Source organism: Salmo salar, chromosome ssa20 (genome assembly GCF_905237065.1).
Source record: "Salmo salar chromosome ssa20, Ssal_v3.1, whole genome shotgun sequence".
NCBI lineage: Eukaryota > Metazoa > Chordata > Actinopteri > Salmoniformes > Salmonidae > Salmo > Salmo salar.
Window position 1 is genome coordinate 31369411 of NC_059461.1, and position 19395 is coordinate 31388805.

The 19395-nt window shown below is 41.8% G+C and overlaps 1 protein-coding gene and 1 long non-coding RNA gene across 3 annotated transcripts; one reads left to right on the plus strand and one right to left on the minus strand.

The window, feature by feature from the left end:
• The first annotated feature begins 6317 nt into the window (after nt 1-6317).
• LOC123729150 (uncharacterized) lies at nt 6318-7886 on the plus strand. The gene is made up of 4 exons (XR_006760909.1): nt 6318-7008; nt 7094-7212; nt 7311-7384; nt 7543-7886. It is a non-coding gene; the product is annotated as an uncharacterized lncRNA (long non-coding RNA).
• A 2794-nt stretch (nt 7887-10680) lies between these two features.
• LOC106580431 (ubiquitin recognition factor in ER-associated degradation protein 1) lies at nt 10681-19363 on the minus strand. Of its 2 annotated transcripts, none has more exons than XM_014161487.2 (12): nt 19207-19363; nt 18689-18821; nt 18434-18466; nt 18190-18311; nt 13723-13853; nt 13551-13623; nt 12216-12284; nt 12034-12102; nt 11895-11945; nt 11668-11756; nt 11437-11521; nt 10681-11276 (listed from the first exon to the last, which is right to left on the minus strand). In XM_014161487.2, exons 1-12 carry the CDS (start codon nt 19207-19209, stop codon nt 11208-11210), a joined length of 927 nt encoding a protein of 308 aa, XP_014016962.1. In that variant the 5' UTR covers nt 19210-19363; the 3' UTR covers nt 10681-11207. The 2 variants fall into 2 exon arrangements, with proteins under 2 accessions (XP_014016962.1, XP_014016961.1); XM_014161486.2 differs by having other exon boundaries at nt 10681-11279.
• Between the last annotated feature and the right edge of the window lie 32 nt (nt 19364-19395).

Consider the following 19395-nt stretch of genomic DNA (forward strand, 5'->3'; position numbering starts at 1 on the left):
TCAGTTACTGTTCGATTGAACATTAGAATGGGCAAAACGAGTGATCTAAGCGACTTTGAGCATGGCATGATTGTCGGTGCCAGGCGCGCCAGACCCTGTATCAGAAACGGCCGCCCTCCTGGGCTTTTCACTCACAACAGTTTCTAGGGTTTACCGAGAATGGTGCGACTAACAAAAAACATGCAGTCCTGTGGGAGAAAATCGCTCGTTAATGAGAGAGATTGAAGAAGGGCAAGAATCGTCCAAGCTAACAGGCGGTCCACAAACGGACAAATAACGGTGCAGTACAACAGTAGTATGCAGAACGGCATCTCGGAACGCACAACTCCTTGATCCTTGTCACGGATGGGCTATTGTAGCAGACGACCACACCGGGTTCACTCCTATCAGCTAAAAACAAGAAGCGGCTCCAGTGGGCACACGGTCACCAACGCTTGAAAATTGAGCAGTGGAAAACATTGCCTGGAACATGACAGCGAGTTCAGTTTACTTGAGTGGCCTGCGCAGTCCCCAGACCTCAACCCAATAGATCATCTTAGGGATGAGCTGGAACGAGCTGTTTTGCAACATTAATGTACCGCCGTCCAATCTGCAGCAACTGTGCCAACATGGACCAACATCCCTGTGGAATGTTTCAGACACCTTGTAGAATGCCCCAGAGAATTCAGGCTGTTCTGGGGACAAGGGGGGGTCCTAATAAACTGGCCAGTGAGTGGATATTATTGCTCAGTATACAGACACACACATATCTTAATTTGTATAATTTATGGAGATAATACAAAGCACATTTTCACAATCAATACTTGCGTTATTGATCTCGGTGTAGAACGCTGTGACTTTCAAGTGTAATAGTTTAGCTTCCGTCCCTCTCCTCGCCCCTACCTGGGCTCGAAGCAGGGACCTCCTGCACACATTGACAACAGCCACCCTCAAAGCATCGTTACCCATCGCTCCACAAAAGCCGTGGCCCTTGCAGAGCATGGGGAACAACTACTTCAAGGTCTCAGAGCGAGTGACGTCACCAATTGAAACGCTATTAGCGCGCACCCCGCTAACTAGCTAGCCATTTCACATCGGTTACACAAGCAGTAGAGGTACACTCTCTTCATACCATTGGATTACACTGGACACCTCTGGGAAGAAACCATTTATGACAGAGTGGTTTTGGTGGTCCTGGAGAGCAGGCTTTTCCCCAGCCAACTGAACCAATAGTGTTTAAAACAAAAAGCCTTCACACCCTCTGCAGGGGGCATATTCAGCTAAATTACAGAACATTCAGATGTAATAAATTGTGTAGAACATACATTCTGTCATGAACAAATCCAACTTTTACAAGCTCTATACATAACAATTATAGATGCAATGTCAATAGATTAGTCTGAATAAGCCACAGGGCCATGGTTTACAAGCCACAACTCTACTGTGATTTAGTTTATGTAAATTAACAGATCTTAGATGCTACATTGTGGTTGGTTTGGCCATGTTTAGGGCCATGGCGGTGTTAACTCGGGGTGGTTAAGACTGGGAGTCCTGTGGCTGGGGTGAACTTTCTCTGCTCCACCATCCGGTTCCTCTCACTCTGCTGTAATGACTCCCGGGGTAGGGGGAGGGCAGACAGAGATGGTTAGGGGACAGTGCAAGAGAGATCTTTCACAATTTCCTGTTCATAAGCAAACTGTAGCCAATATTTCTGGATGTTGATGGCATTTGCCCTGTAAATGCAGGATTGCTGGTTCCTGTGCTGCTTAGGCCGTTTCCCCCTCACAGAAAAAGTGATGATTGAGTGCTCAACTGTACCTTGGTCTCTGGACTTGGGTTCTCCCACTCTCGACGTGTAGTAGTCTTCCTTCCACTGCCAGCAGGAGGGGGGATGTGCCATGCATATAGTAGTTATGGAAACGGTTCCACAGGCTTTTGCAGGGTCTGAATTCACGCCAGTAGTCATCACAGGTCCGGGGTGGCTAGGGAGATCATAATTACAGGTAATTAGTAGCCTTGGGTGGCATGCCGTATATACCGTATAACGAGGTATTTGGAAATAGTCATGGGATGGTTTTTCAATACCGTCAAAACGATTTCTTCGTTTTTGTTATTATAAATGTGAATATTTGTAGGTACTTTAAGTAAATACCTGAAGTCAACTTGTGCAATATGTTAGGGGATAAAGAAGATCGCATTCATTTCACCTGTCACATAATTTTTCATTATGAATCTTACCGGTAGTCCGGTGTCAGACCGGTGTAAAAACAGTTTCAAGTTGGATATTCGACGGATATTCGCGCTTTCAAACCACTTGGGCCACAGACTCCAAATAAGTGTCATTATGTTGGAAAAATTGCGCACAACATTGCACAGGTCTTATTTTCAAGATTTGGACATTAATTAGTTTCCCAAAGCTAATAAACATGTGGAAATGTGAGCAGCATTTTGTATTCCTAGTTGAATTGGTAATGGAGCGTAAACAAAGTACAAACCTTTTTTACTTTCGAATTTCAATAGCTCATTGGTCATGTGACTTACTTGACTCAAACAAGGTTTAGAACGTCCACTGACTACCCTTCTATATCGCACGCCCTTTAGTTTGTCCATTTTCATCTCACAAGATTTGACATACATTTTTCAACATTTAGAATTTCAATAGCTCCTTGGTCATGTGACCTAGTGACTTCAAACAAGGTTCAGAATGTCCACTCAGTGGGCCTACACATTGCACACCCTTTAGTTTGTCCATTTTAATCTCAGAAGATTTTACATGAATTTTTCAACATTTAGAATTTTAATAGCTCCTTGGTCATATGACCTACTGACCTCAAACAAGGTTCAGAATGTCCACTGACTATACCTTCATATCGCACACTCTGATGTTTTTCTTTCATATCATGCTATTAGACTTAAATCTGTAGGCCTTCATTTCACATGGGTGTTAAAAAAATGTTTTGAAGTTAACAAATGTTCCAGCCTCGCAATAACTATCTTTCACATGGACCCTGAAAAGATCCGCAAATGGCTGTATGTGGTATGGATCAAGGACAGGAGAGGTGTTCGAACAGAGGTGCTTAAAGGAAGGCGCACAGGTAGGCCTTATGAAAAACAATGTTTCATATGCTCTTTTTAATCACAGTAATAGGCAGTGATTTGTCAGTCACAGTGAGCTTGATAACGTGAAAGAATCCTTTTCATAGCATAACTTTCATATACTGTACATTAAGACAAATCCTTCTACGTTGAGTATTAGAACGCAGTTTCCATAACCTGATAACGACTTGATATTTGAGTGCATTCACAACAAGCCACCTGAGACAACTTACACAATGTAATAGTGCATTTGAGGGTTGGTTTTTCTGATGAAAATACTTATTTGATGCATGGCCTACTATTTCTAACTGGAAAAATACATTCCTACATCTTTTGTGAGTAAAATCCTTTTTCCAAAATTGATTTAGGTACATTTTTGTGAAGAGGTATGAGGGTTGTGATATGGGTCATTTAATACTAAAATCATTTAAGGGATCAATATATTTCTATATTGCTTCCCCAGTATCTGCATGAACCATCAGGCCAAGTGTTTTTGGTTGACCCTGCTGGACAGAAAGAGAAGGAGGAATCGGAACACGCTGCATTCAAATTCAGGTCTTAGTTATTCCATTGTACTGTATCTAATACATATTAGCATTTTACATACATTCATAAGTGTAATAAAGGCAAAGACACACCCCTCACACCCCAAAAGGCACAGACACACCCCTTGACTTTCAATTGGCACCGTTGTATTTATATTTATGGGAACAAATATTTCCTAACACTTTGGATCCCATTCTTGGACAGTTGGAAGACACAATGCATTAACGCAAAAAAAAAGACTAATTACTGTCCATGAGTAACCTCAACCTTGTGGGTCTGTGGGTGTTTCGGCCAATAAAGTGCCAACTCAATTCTACCAGTGACGAGTCTCTCATGCCCCTATGAACGGGGACACAGGGCAATAGTTTTTAATCTAAACCAGTCCTTTTTTACTGGAGTACACTAACCCCTAATTGGGGCTCTTTTCTTGACACACAGTAGCAGTTAACCAGATAAGAAGTCAAGAAGATCAAAAAGTAGATTGTTGTAAGGGTGTATTAGGTCCTGTGCTGGCCATATTGTCATATCCATTCTGGATTCTGAGTGGTAAAATCAAAGCTGAAAATGCCTCTATGTATGTGTATACATTTTCCCCAAGACAGAACTGCCAAAGGGGGTGGAGTTGCAATATACTGCAGAGGTCTGTCATGCTATCCAGGTCTGTGCCCAAACAGTTCAAGCTTCTACTTTTAAAAATCCACCTTTCCAGAAACAAGTCTCTCACTGTTGCCGCTTGATACAGACCCCCCTCAGCCCCCAGCTGCGCCCTGGACACCATATGTGAATTAATTGCCCCCCATTTATCTTCAGAGTTTGTACTGCTAGGTGACCTAAACTGGGATATGCTTAACACCCCGGCCGTCCTACAATCTAAGCTAGATGCCCTCAATCTCACCCAAATTATCATGGAACCTACCAGGTACAACCCCAAATCCATAAACTCGGGCACCCTCATAGATATCATCCTGACCAACCTGTCCTCTAAATACACCTCTGCTGTCTTCAACCAGGATCTCAGCAATCACTGCCTCATTGCCTGCGTCCGTAATGGGTCCGCGGTCAAACGACCACCCCTCATCACTGTCAAACGCTTCCTAAAACACTTCTGCGAGCAGGCCTTTCTAATCGACTTGGCCCGGGTATCCTGGAAAGATATTGACCTCATTCCATCAGTAGAGGATGCCTGGTTATTCTTTAAAAGTGCTTTCCTCACCATCTTAAATAAGCATGCCCCATTCAAAAAATGTAGAACCAGGAACAGATATAGCCCTTGGTTCACTCCAGACCTGACTGCCCTTGACCAGCACAAAAACATCCTGTGGCGTATTGCATTAGCATCGAATAGTCCCCGCGGTATGCAACTTTTCAGGGAAGTTAGGAACTTATTGGCAGACTCAACAGCCTTGGTTTCTCAAATGACTGCCTCGCCTGGTTCACCAACTACTTCTCAGATAGAGTTCAGTGTGTCAAATCGGAGGGCCTGTTGTCCGGACTTCTGGCAGTCTCTATGGGGGTGCCACAGGGTTCAATTCTCAGGTTGACTCTTTTCTCTGTATACATCAATGATGTCGCTCTTGTGGCTGGTGATTCTCTGATCCACTTCTACACAGACGACACCATTCAGTATACTTCTGGTCCTTCTTTGGACACCGTGTTAACTAACCATACAACTCTCGTTCCGTGCTCTTAAATGCAAGGAAAACTAAATGCATGCTCTTCAACTGATCGCTGCCCGCACCTGCCCACCTGCCTAGCATCACTACTCTGGATGGTTCTGACTTAGAATATGTGGACAACTACAAATACCTAGGTGTCTGGTTAGACTGTAAACTCTCCTTCAGGACTCACATTAAGCATCTCCAATCCAAAATGTAATCTAGAATCGGCTTCCTATTTCGCAACAAAGCATCCTTCACTCATGCTGCCAAACATACCCTCGTAAAACTGACTATCCTACCGATCCTTGACTTCGGCGATGTCATTTACAAAATAGCCTCCAACACTACTCAGCAAATTGGATGCAGTCTATCACAGTGCCATCCGTTTTGTCACCAAAGCCCCATATACTACTCACCACTGCAACCTGTATGCTCTCGTTGGCTGGCCCTCGCTTCATATTCTTTGCCAAACCCACTGGCTCCAGGTCATTTATAAGTCTTTGCTAGGTAAAGCCCCGCCTTATCTCAGCTCACTGGTCACCATAGCAGCACCCACCCGTAGCACACGCTCCAGCAGGTATATTTCACTGGTCACCCCCAAAACCAATTCCTCCTTTGGCCCCCTTTCCTTCCAGTTCTCTGCTGCCAATGACTGGAACGAATTGCAAAAATCACTGAAGCTGGAGAGTCATACCTCCCTCACTATCTTTAAGCATCAGCTGTCAGAGCAGCTTACAGATCATTGCACCTGTACATAGCCCATCTGTAAATAGCCCATCCAACTACCTCATCCCCATATTGTTATTTATTATATTATTAAATTGTAATTATTTCGCCACTACGGCCTATTTATTGCCTTACCTCCCTCATCTTACTTCATTTGCACACACTGTATATAGACTTTTCTATTGTGTTATTGACTGTACGTTTGTTTATTCCATGTGTAACTCTGTGTTGTTGTTTGTGTCACACTGCTTTGCTTTATCTTGGCCAGGTCGCAGTTGTAAATGAGAACTTGTTCTCAATTGGCTTACCTGGTTGAATAAAGGTGAAATAAAACATTTAATAAAAATAAAAAATACTGTATGTGGGAATGTCTTATGTCCATCCTACATGTAGTGTTGGCACATGGAATATTCCTCAACTGCATATATCATAAATTGCTATTGCAAATAGAAGTATTATGTTCAACAACTGACATTTTCAGATATTATTTTGACAAACACACTTTGGTGCTTACAATTCATTCTCTATTATCATAGATTTGGTGGGCACTGTCATCTGTGATCTTTGTGATATGACTTTCTTTAAGCACGTACTGAGGAAACTGTCACTTAATTTTTTTTTCTTAAAGTCTACAAGCGCTCTACATTTATTCACTCTGTGATAGGGTTTTATCCTATATGCTACTTTTATTATTGTCCTGTAAATGGTTCAGTGCCTATAATCTAGGCTGTGTGTGTAGAATGGGGCATAAAGGAAATTACCTCTACTACTAAATTACTACTAGATTATAGTGATAAGGAAAACAGCATACAAATTTGGCTTGTGTATTCATTTACCTATAACTAATCAGAATTCCATTATGTTTACATAAAAAAGAGACTACTTCAAAATGAGAAGATCCTGCCATGGAAAAGACAACTGGGTGGACATAAAGTGGAAAGGAGGGGAAATAACTCACACCATGCAGCAGGACACCTTCAGCTGCGGGGTCTTTGTAATGCAGGTTTGATAGTTATATTTTCAATAATGAATGGTTAGCTGTAATGTGACAATTAGGTCAAAAACTCTATATTATTTTTTTGGTGTAGATGGCCAAGGAAGTTGCACAGAACTTCCCCAACATCCCCTCCCAAATTGATATGGAACATTCAAAAACACATGGAGCAACTGCGAAAATAAATGGCTGCGGATATACTAAAAATGTCTGGTATGTAATGACATTTAATTCAAAGTTAATGTAAAGTCTTTATTTTTTATGTAGTTGTGTCGGACAGCCATATGTTCAGTTCATACCTATGATTTCAGAGTTCAACAAAGCCAACAACTGCTTCATGTGTGCCACTGATAAAGAACCTGGATGTGGCCCAAAGACTGACTGGGTTAGTAACTTTATTTAACATGTTTATAATCTTTTGACAACGGTGACGGCATGTAAGACAATTTATGATATAACACAATGGATGGCTAATTCGTCATTCGTCATACTACATTGATATTTGAAATGATTTATAAAGTGTTACGTTTTGTTTTGTTTTAGATTGAATGTTTGCATGCCAACGGTGGTTCCATGTGCTGTAACTAGGAATGAAGACAAAATAGTTGAACAGAGTAAAGAACACAAACTGGAAGTGCAGTCTTTGTTGTTGAAAATGTATGCTATACCCCATCCACACTGAAGAGGCTCTGAAATGTACATCAACCAGGGATAAAGAGAAAGTTAACACTGTGAAATGTTTCATACTTATTTGAAGTTAAGTGTCAATTTCTGTTTAATTTGTCAATATTCAATTTTTATTCATTGATATAGTGGCCACCATTACTGTGGTTACATGTTCAGTATATGTATTGACCAGCAAACCCACTGCAGCCTACCTCACTAGCTCACTCTCCATCCCTGCTGAGGACAATTAATAACATGACTCTCGTACTTTGCCCTTTTCCTTTATGGTTGATATTAACGACGAAAGGAGATATTACATTTACATTTTAGTCATTTAGCAGACGCTCTTATCCAGAGCGACTTACAGTAGTGAATGCATACATTTAATTTAATTTCATGCATTTTTTTTTTTTTTTTTTGTACTGGCCCCCCGTGGGAATCGAACCCACAACCCTGGCGTTGCACACACCATGCTGGCGTTGCAAACACCATGCTCTACCAACTGAGCCACAGGGAAGATGTACTCGTACCCTTTTCCATACCATCCTGCTGTGGGGGAACCAGTGAAAATCTCTCCGGATACTCATCGACTCTGGGGCCGATGACAGTTTTTTGGACATTACCCTGGCGTCCGAGCTGGGCATCCCCACTCATTCCCTTTCCATTCCAATGGACGTTAGAGAGTGCTGGACGGCCGCTCTATAGCCCGGGTCACCCAACCAGGGCCTCAATGACCGCTACCCGCTACCACTCATCGCCTTGGCCTTCGAGACGCTAGATATCTGTCTCTCCTATTGTGTACCACTGTTAAATACTGTGGACAAATAAAAAACAGGGAAAATAAGTACTTAGAACTACCAATTATTATATATAAATATTAAAGAAAAGGGAAACACAACACTGGACTGAACCCCCTAATTGTCAAACTAATATTAATGTACAACAATATAGAAGATACATAACTAGAGGTTATGCAATATGGGTTTATATCCACTGCACGCTTCTTAGGTGTGTAATTGACATGACCAAAGAGCTATTGATATGTAAAAATATGAAAAATGTACGTTAAACCGCGTGATTTTACAGCACACAAACAAGAGTGTGCAATATGAAGGGTACATTCTGCACCATGTTTGAAGTCAGTAGGTCACATGACCAAGGAGCTATTGAAATTCTACATTTTGAAAAATTCATGTAAAATCGAGTGAGATGAAAATGGACAAACTAAAGGGTGTGCAATATAGAAGGGTAGTCAGTGGACATTCTGAACCTTGTTTGAGTCCAGTAGGTCATATGACCAATGAGCTATTGAAATTCCAAAATGTAAATAAATAATTTAAAATAATGCGAGATGTAAATCGACAGAAAAATAAATGTGTGCAATGTGTGTCTATGCCATCGGGCTAGCTAGAACCAGGTTTGAAAGTTTTAGGAGTAATGGTTAAATAGCTATTGGAATTTGAAAAATTTGATTTGTCACTATGTTGACGGTCCCTAACTGCTGTTGGTGGAGGTAAGGCTGAAACTGTCTTTACCTCGGTTCCAGTCAGGTGGTGTTTGTTTACAAGAGACCTGAGACTTGTTGTGAGTCACTCATACTGCTTACACATAGGATTCACGGTAGGTTGCCTGTAAAAACAATTGGGCAATATTTATATTTTTACCTCTTTCTTTTCGGGATTCGCCTTTTATGTGGCCATTGTTTTTGCCAGGAAGGAGCAAAAGACATTCAACGTTGACCCTGTTGTGCGACCGTTGTCACGGTAACTTGACAGTTGCATGTTCTAAGTTCCACATTTTAAATTCATACCTTCCACTACTTTCCTTTCTTCACATTCACAACAGTAAGTTAGCAGTTTGCCATAGCCTACTTGTCAATAATTACCTTGTATTTTCCTGTTATGGTGAATAAAAAGTTGGCTACTCAAAACATTGTCAGATAGCCTATGTTCTGGTAATTATATAAGTTAGCTGGACAAAAATCCAATAGTGTTTATGCAGGTCCTAAGAAACATTAGACTAATAGTGTATGTCGACACTAATGTTCCCTCAATTTTTTAATGTTTTTTTCATTTGCTGAGCGCAAACTTGAACGTCGCTATTATTTTTAATTTACTTAACGAGGCAAGTCAGTCAAGAAAATTCTTATTTACAATGACGGCCAAACTCCCCTAACCCGGACGACGCTGGGCCAACTGTGCGCCATGAGACTCCCGATCACGGCCAGTTGTGATACAGCCCGGGATCGAACCAGGGTCTGTAGTGACACCTCTAGCACTGAGATAAAGTGCCTTATACCGCTGCGCCACTTGTGAACCTACATTCCCCTGCCCTGATCACAGCAGGGGAAAATAAAATAAAGACGCACTTCCCCTCTGCTCTCAAAACAATGAGCTCTGTGTGGCAGGTAGAAAGTCACATTGACACAACGCTGATGGCAAAGCAACGTGAAGCTTATAGTAGAGCTGAAGTGTAACGCCTTATTCAAAACAACTGGGAAATCGGATATTTTGAGAAAAGTGGAAACTGGAAGGATAAAAAAAGGAAGGATAAAAAAAGCTCAGACTGGGAAAAATCGTCTTCAATAGTCATCCATTTATACTCAGGACTTTTAAATACTAGGTCGGTTGGTGGAAATAAAAGTACAGGCTTTGTTGCCGGCAATACCAGTCAGATACAAAGAAAAGTCATCAAAAAGTTTCTGTTTTTCAGTCATGTAAAATGTCTAATAATTTCTCTGTGTTGTTCTATCCTAGTCCATATTGTGAGACTGCCTCCATCCTCACCAACCAACCATGCAGCTCAAACTCATAAATCCCTAAATTATTCACATTTATATTCAAGTTGTTCTTGTATCCCTTTACTGTGCTTTATTCTTGACTCCGCACACTTATGAATTACAATATGTAGCTATTTCAATACCTACTGATACACTTTAACATTAGGCTCTATAAACCAATATAATGGAAGCATCATTCCACACACAAATTATTTTAAGACAAAAATAAACAGATCTATACAGAGTGCACTTTATTCAAAACACTGTACTTTAGTGTTGATAAATAAACAAAGGAAATAGCAATTATCTACCACTCATCACTCAAAGTTCGAGTCCAACAGGTTCCAATGTCAGAGGAGCGTTTCCAAATTAATTTGATACATATTCCAAGAAAAATTAAACCCACTCCAACATTAAAGTCATTCCGTTGAAAGGTAGAAAATTGTTTATGATATTTATCATATTGTAGTGAAAGGAAAGGGTTGCTGTCTTTGCATGGGCTCATACCAGCGACCCCGAACTCTAACCACAGTCCCAATAACATTCCATTTTATTGATGTGCTTTTAACATGCTTAGCATGGGCAAAACCATTACAATATGGTCAAAGGAAAGTAATGCCTTGATGATTCCTGCCAAGGGAAAGAAAAAAATGAACCCAGCTCTTTTCATGACCTGCCTTTTATTGGTTGCTTATGGTGGGTGTGTGAGTATGTATGTAGAGTCTGCAGTCAGTCAGTCTCTGCAGTTGAATACTGTAGTGCCTCAAAGCTTTCTGCCACCTTTCTTGCGTAGTGACTTTCCCTCGCCAGAAAAGGCGATGAATTCTGAATCCTCCTGAAAACATGCAACTAGCTTTAGCGTACATCATTCAAATCTGACACACAATTTGAACCATCTAAATACAGCTTTTATGCCTTCCTGGAATTTCAGTATTTGCAAGAAAGGGATGAAGCAGTTTATGACATTTTCCTTCTTTGACCATCATACTTACATCCTCTGTTGTTTTCCTGGGCAGAGGCCTGGAGTTTCTGATGAAGGTGATCCTGCCAACCTTGTACTCATAGTTAGGAATCCCTCTGTATTGGGACAGAGAGGGGTTAGATTAAGATCAGAGCTGATTTCATCATAGCATGTCACATGTAGATGTGATCTGCAAATACAAAAATGACCGGATATGGGGAATGGGCTCGGGGTTGTTTTTGGACTGGTAATAGCTCCCAACCTTTTAATGTCACTGGGATCGATGGGGACGGGGCTGGGCTCGATGCCTTTCTTTTTGCCATCCAGACGATTGCCTGAACCAGTGAAAGCCTATAGAGAGAAGTATTCATAGACTAATTAATGGATTGAATTGAGGACTGCATGAGCTTCGCATAAATGAAAGAGAACATGAACCATATGGGTATGAACTGAGGTAAGTATGGAAAAAATCCATAAGCATAAACTCACTCTGAATCTCATGTCCATGTCAGTCCAAGTGTTGGGGTCTCCTTCCTCCTCCTGTTGTGAGGAGTGATTAGAGTTCATCAAAACATAGAGCATAAACACTGAGACCGGATTAGAAATACTCAACATGTGTTGTTCTTACTGTGGGCTCCTCTGGTGCTTTGTAACACCTCTCTGGTTCTTTGTAACCCAGCGGCGCATCAAAGTCCACCTGAGAGACAACAACAGGTATGGCTGGGTGAGGTAGAGCTATTAGGTACCATAATCTAAGTTACAGTGTTGTGTCTCCACTTATGGTATGATAGATAGTACAGAAGATCTTACATTCATATCACATTCAATGATAGATACTGCCTTGTCTGGCTTAGTCTCCATCACTCGCAGTTCATAGATCTGAAATCAGTATAGAGAAAGATAACAGGTCAGGCACAACTGTATGCCACACACAGGCTGCCGGTGTCACATTAATTGGGGAGGACGGGTTCATATTAATGGTTGGAACGGAATAAATGGAATGTTATCGAACACAAACACATGGTTTCCATTCCAGCCATTATTATAAACCATCCTCCCCTCAGCAGCCTACTGTTATGTCACACCTTACATTTAGAAGCAAAATTCTGGTGACAAGTCAAATTCCATTACAGTTTTGCCTTGTAATACAGTCATCATACAGTATACAGCCAAATGATGGTAGACACCCCTTCAAATGAATGGATTTGGATATTTCAGCCACACCCATTGCTGACAGGTGTATAAAATCAAGCACACATCCATGCAATCTCCATAGACAAACACTGGCAGTAGAATTACCTTACTAAAGAGCTCAATGACTTCCAACGTGGTATCATCATAGGATGCCACCTTTCCAACAAGTCAGTTCATCAAATGTCTGCCCTGCTAGAGCTGCCCCGGTCAACTGTAAGTGCTGTTATTGTGAAGTGGAAATGTCTAGGAGCAACAACGACTCAAACGCGAAGTGGTAGGCCACACAAGTGACTGAAGTGCATAAAACTTGCCTGTTCTCGGTTGCAATACTCACTACTGAGTTCCAAACTGCCTCTGGAAGCAATGTCAGCACAAGAACTGTTCGTCGGGAGCTTCATGAAAGGGGTTTCGTGGCCGAGCAGCTGCACACAAGCCTATGATCACCATGCGCCATGCCAAGCGTTGGCTGGAGTGGAGTAAAGCTCACCGCCATTGGACTCTGGAAACACATTCTCTGGTGTGATGAATCTCACTTCACCATCTAGCAGTTCGACGGACGAATCTGGGTTTGTCGGATGCCAGGAGAACGCAACCTGGTCCATACAGAAATGGTTTGTCGAGATCAGTGTGGAAGAACTTGACTGGCCTGCTCAGAGCCCTGACCTCAACTCCATCGAACGCCTTTGGGATGAACTGGACCGCCGACTGTGAGCCAGGCCAAACCGTCCAACATCAGTGACCTCCCTCACTAATGCTCATGGCTGAATGGATGTCCCCGCAGCAATGTTCCAACATCTTGTGGAAAGCCTTCCCAGAAGAGTGGAGGCTGTTATAGCAGGAACGGCAGGACCAACTCCATATTAATGCCCATGATTTTGGAATGAGATGTTCGATGAGCAGGTTTCCACATACTTTTGGCTGTGTAGTGTACTAATAACTTTAAACAGTTACCTTTTCATTGTAGTTAATTGCGACAACATCTCCTGTAGTTAAGCAGGCAAAGTTTCTCAAGGCATTTTCCAACCTATGAGACAGTGAAGTGAAATGTGAGAATCATTTGTCTATTTTTAATGACACTTAAATGTGCAGAGGTGAGTAATTTAAGGTCTATAACTGTACATACACTGCTTTGGGGTTAGTGATATCCAGGAAGTCTGGGCTCTGTGGCTGGAACTTGGAGTATGTGGCCACCATGAGGTTCACACTCTCCACCTGGACCAGGCCCCCTTCCTCCAGCAGGAGATTCTGCATCATCTACAGGGGAAACACACAGACAACCATGTCACTACAGACAACATGCACACTAAAGTTCATGACCACAGAGAGGTGATGATTTCAGTTAATGATTTTAATCATTGCCACTGACACGGCCCGCTACCAACACCTGCGGGCTCTCCTTCACCGTGGCCAACGTGAGTAAAACATTTCAACGTGTTAACCCTGCCCAGACGGCATCCCTAGCCGCGTCCTCAGAGCATGCGTAGACCAGTTGGCTGGTGTGTTTACGGACATATTCAATCAATCCCTATCCCAGTCTGCTGTTCCCACATGCTTCAAGAGGGCCACCATTGTTCCTGTTACCAAGAAAGCTAACGTAACTGAGCTAAATGACTATTGTCCCGTAGCACTCACTTCTGTCATCATGAAGTGCTTTGAGAGACTAGTCAAGGATCATATCACCTCCACCCTACCTGACACCCTAGACCCACTCCAATTTGCTTACCAACCCAATAGGTCCACAGACGATGCAATCGCAATCACACTGCCCTAACCCATCTGGACAAGAGGAATACCTATGTAAGAATGCTGTTCATTGACTACAGCTCAGCATTTAACACCATAGTACCCTCCAAACTCGTCATTAAGCTCGAGACCCTGGGTCTCAACCCCGCCTGCGCAACTGGGTCCTGGACTTTCTGACGGCCGCCCCCCAGGTGGTGAGGGTAGGAAACAACATCTCCACCCCGCTGATCCTCAACACTGGGGCCCGCAAGGGTGCATTCTCAGCCCTCTCCTGTACTCCCTGTTCACCCACGACTGAGTGGCCATGCACGCCTCCAACTCAATCATCAAGTTTGCAGACGACACTACAGTGGTAGGCTTGAATACCAACAACGACGAGACGGCCTACAGGGAGGAGGTGAGGGCCCTCGGAGTGTGGTGTCAGGAAAATAACCTCTCACTCAACATAACAAAGGAGATGATCAGGAAACAGCAGAGGGAGCACCCCCCTATCCACATCGAAGGGACAGTAGTGGAGAAGGCGTACACAGTTCCTCGGCGTACACATCACGGACAAACTGAAATGGTCCACCCACACAGACAGCGTGGTGAAGAAGGCGCAACAGCGCCTCTTCAACCTCAGGAGGCTGAAGAAATTTGGCTTGTCACCGAAAACACTCAAACTTTTACAGATGCATAATCGAGAGCATCCTGTCAGGCTGTATCACCGCCTGGTACGGCAACTGCTCCGCCCACAATCGTAAGGCTCTCCAGAGGGTAGTGAGGTCTGCACAACGCATCACGGGGGCAAACTACCTGCCCTCCAGGACACCTACACCACCCGATGTCACAGGAAGGCCAAAAAGATCATCAAGGACAACAACCACCCGAGCCACTGCCTGTTCACCCTGCTATCATCCAGAAGGCAAGGTCAGTACAGGTGCATCAAAGCTGGAACCGAGAGACTGAAAAACAGCTTCTATCTCAAGGCCATCAGACTGTTAAACAGCCATCACTAACATGGAGTGGCTGCTGCCAACATACTGACTCAATCTCTAGCCACTTTAATAATTAAAAATTGGTAATAAAATGTATCACTAGTCACTTTAAACAATGCCACTTTATAATGTTCACATACATTACTCATTTCGTATGTAGATACTGTACTCTATACCACCTACTGCATCTTGCCTATGCCGCACGGCCTTCACTCATCCATATATTTTTATGTACATATTCTTATTCATTCATTCATTCCTTTACACTTGTGTGTGTATAAGGTAGTTGTGAAATTGTTAGATTACTTGTTAGATATTACTGCACGGTCAGAACTAGAAGCACAAGCATTTCGCTACATTCACATTAACATCTGCTAACCATGTGTATGTGACCAATAAAATTTGATTTTAAATGTTTTGACTGTTCGAGTACTCCAATATCTTTTTCGAAAATATTTTTTGAACAAGGCCTGCACTGGGAAAATATGGGAACAGTTCGCAACAATGCCTAATTAATCACAACCATTACAGATAACAAATCCTAATTGCCCCCATACACAGTGTACAAAACATTAGGAACACTTGCTCTTTCCATGACATAGACTGACCAGGTGAAAGCTATGATCTCTTATTGATGTCACTTGTTAAATCCACTTCAAATCAGTGTAGATGAAGGGGAGGAGACGGGTTAAAGAAGGATTTTTAAGCCTTGAGACAATTGAAACATGGATTGTGTACAGTATGCGTGCCATTCAGTGGGTGAATAGGCAATACAAAAGATTTAAGTGCCTTTGAACTGGGTATGGTAGAAGGTGCCGGGCGCACCGGTTTGAGTGTGTCAAGAACTGCAAAGCTGCTGGGTTTTTTACGCTCAACAGTTTCCTGTGTGTATCAAGAATGGTCCACCACCCAAAGGATATCCAGCCAACTTGACAACTATGGGAAGCATTGGAGTCAACATGGGCCAGCATCCCTGTGGAATGCTTTCGAAACCATGTAGAGTCCATGCCGTGCCAGGCATAGACTGACCAGGTGAAAGCTATGATCTCTTATTGATGTCACTTGTTAAATCCAACTTCAAATCAGTGTAGATGAAGGGGAGGAGACAGGTTAAAGAAGTATTTTAAGCCTTGAGACAATTGAGACATGGGTTGTGGATTGTGTATGGATTGGGTACAGTATGCCGTCGTTGTAAATAAGAATTTGTTCATAAAATGACTTGCCTAGTTAAATAAAAGGTTCAATAAAATAAAAAATGCTCAGAAGAATTGAGGCTGTTCAGAGGGTAAAAGGGGATGCAACTCAATATTAGGCAATGCCATTTTAAGAAGAATTTATTGAAACCGAAATATCAACTGGTTATATTATATCATGAAATGCAATCTTTAAAAATGTCAGTAACCTTAGCAGTGGCGCTTGTTTGTAGAAGCCGATGGCTGTGCACTGGCATAGCTTTGTTTTGTTAATTTAGCAGACAAGATACGCTTAATTCCCGAGCCCTTAACACGGTATAGTAAAAAACATGATGTAATATAAACAGAATAAAACAAAATATTTTTTCCAAGTGAAAAAAAAGTTGCCAGTACTAAATCACGCATCTGGAACATAGCCATTACACATAATTTAATTCTGTCTCGACCCCAAGAAGTACCAAAAGAGTGTCTGTTCAGAAAAGCAGAGAGAGTCCAGAGAGACGAGGCTTATTCAGGGTCCCAGCCCCAGAGACACATGACCAGCTGATAGATATAGGAATTCAACCGCTACAAGCACCGTTTTTCTGTGCATCATTGGCTGCAAGTGACAAAAAAGTGATCACTACACAAAAGTGATCACTATATAGTTAAAGTAAGAGCTCTACCTTAGAACAACATAGCTATCTACAGCTAACTTTTGTCAATGCAATAGGCCATGCAGCTACTTGTTTGATTTTTTGGTTTCTTTATTATCCCAGTATTAATCATTACCCTCTTCATTGACTTATAGGTTAGTGTTGCACAAGTCCAACAGGCTCACATTTGTAAGCTACATTTAATAATATATTCAGTTGATCATAGTGACAATTGTAGCCTTGATCATTTATACCGTTTTTTTTCCACTTGACAATGAAATAACAGATAACGCCCATTTTATGTGGCGCATGCAAATGTGTTACATAATGCATTATGACAGTCTCAGATATTAAAACCCTATTTTCCTTTTATTTAAGGTCACTGTTACAACTACTTCTGGTACAAAGTAACAGATACCTAAGAGGCCCTTTGGAAAGAATTAGTACATGTCTTCAAGGTAATCAGCCCAGAGCAATACCAAAATTTAGGGAGAAGAATTGTATTATTTTTTGTTGTGCCCCTCAAATGCACATGTACAAATGGAACACTAGAGTCAAAGCAAATGAACGTTGTCTCCAAGACATTTCGTTTTTTTAGGGGTAAGGGTGACAAAATGTGCCTGTTCAGGCAGCCACAAAGCACATTCCACTAAATACAGTATTTGAAAAAAAAAAGAAAAAAAAGAAGTGATCTCTGGATAAAGATGGAGTTTTAAAGTAGTCCATTAGAGTACTCATGCCCATCTCTAACTTTAATGCACGTGACATAACATACACTGTTCCCAATTTAAAGCATCTTTGTTGAGGTGTTCTCACTTTATTTAGACAGAAAGGAAAGCAGAGGGGGAGACAGGTAAGAAGGGAGAAAAAGTGGGAAGGGTGGGGATCAAACCCTGGTCTCTGGTGGGGAATCTTATATATGTGACTTGTGCTGGGGAGTGTTACCACTTCACCACAGCTCTGCAGTTAAAGCATCCTTTGATAGAAATATGGCACAATATTAATAAAAAAATAAGTGTTGAAATAAAACAACCCTGCTCACCCAGTGTGGCAGGTAGCAAATCCCCTCATCTGCTACAAACTCCAGGACACCACAGTGTGTCATTCTGTCGGAGTTCTTGTTGGTAAGTTTGAACAACATGGGGTAGGTGATGTTAAGTCTGCCTTTGGGGGAAAAGAGTGAAGGGTAAGAAGAAGTCATCTGTTGGGTATAAAACTCAGGTTCTGAAAAATTGCATATGTAGATCATCAGAGTTTACATCTGGATAAAGTAGGAGTATACTTACTTAGTTGGTCAAGTGCAGATGGCGGCATTATAACTATAATGAGAAAACAGAGCAATATGAGCACTGAAAAACACTTAGAGCAGGATAAGGCAGAATCAATTGACAGTAGGATGACAGTAACTGCAATCTCTACAGTCACTTGTGTATAGGGCACTGGGGCAAAGCTTAGGTGTCAAACTCCATACATTCCTGCTATAGTTATGATATATTTGAATGTTTGCAATTTATAGAATTGCAATCATATAGATTAATTACTTTTTCCTCCTTTCTCCACATCAGACCGGTCGTTGGGACCCGCCAGCATGGACACAGAGTAACAGCGGTATTGAGTGGAGAAGCGGTTTTGGAAAGTCCGTGGCATCGGGTGGTCAAACATGTTGAAGGAAAACTGTGGCATATATTTTGAAAAACAAAAAGTAGTTAGGTCAGGTGAAAATAAGCTATTTTTAGACAGTTGGTTAGACATTACCCTGTTAAATTTCAAATCCAACTTTTACTTCAAACATCATCATCATCATACCAACTAGTTAGCCTACTTCATGTAAAACTAGCTGACAAGTGACACCATTTAACTGTTTAAAGCTGTACGATTCACAAGTAGTTGCTGAGCAAGGTCGATATTAATTTTGTCAGAATGATGGTGCATATTTCCTTTGAGTTGAATGGCTAACTATTTCCTACTACCAAGATAACAGTTAACGGCTAGCTAGTGAACTGGTTATGTTATCATTTTTCATAAGCAACAGTCAAACCCAATGTTGTCGAGTACTTACCATGATGAAAATTAGCACTCCAAACTTTGTATATCAAAATGTATAGAATAAAGCTATACTAAATAGCGTATTTATTCTCCGACAAACTGCCTGCTGAGACTCCAATGTTGTCTTCCGCTTAGCCGCAACGAAAGCAGGAAGTGACGGATTTCCCAAAACAAAGCATGAACACCAATCAGAATCCTAACA

Excerpts from the sequence above, each read along its gene's own strand:
- LOC106580431 (XM_014161486.2), bottom strand. Across the intron at positions 13,624-13,722 it reads ATCACTAACCCCAAAGCAGT|GTTGGAAAATGCCTTGAGAA; the intron begins GTATGTACAGTT and ends ACTGTCTCATAG. Across the intron at positions 11,522-11,667 it reads GATCCCAGTGACATTAAAAG|AGGGATTCCTAACTATGAGT; the intron begins GTTGGGAGCTAT and ends GTCCCAATACAG.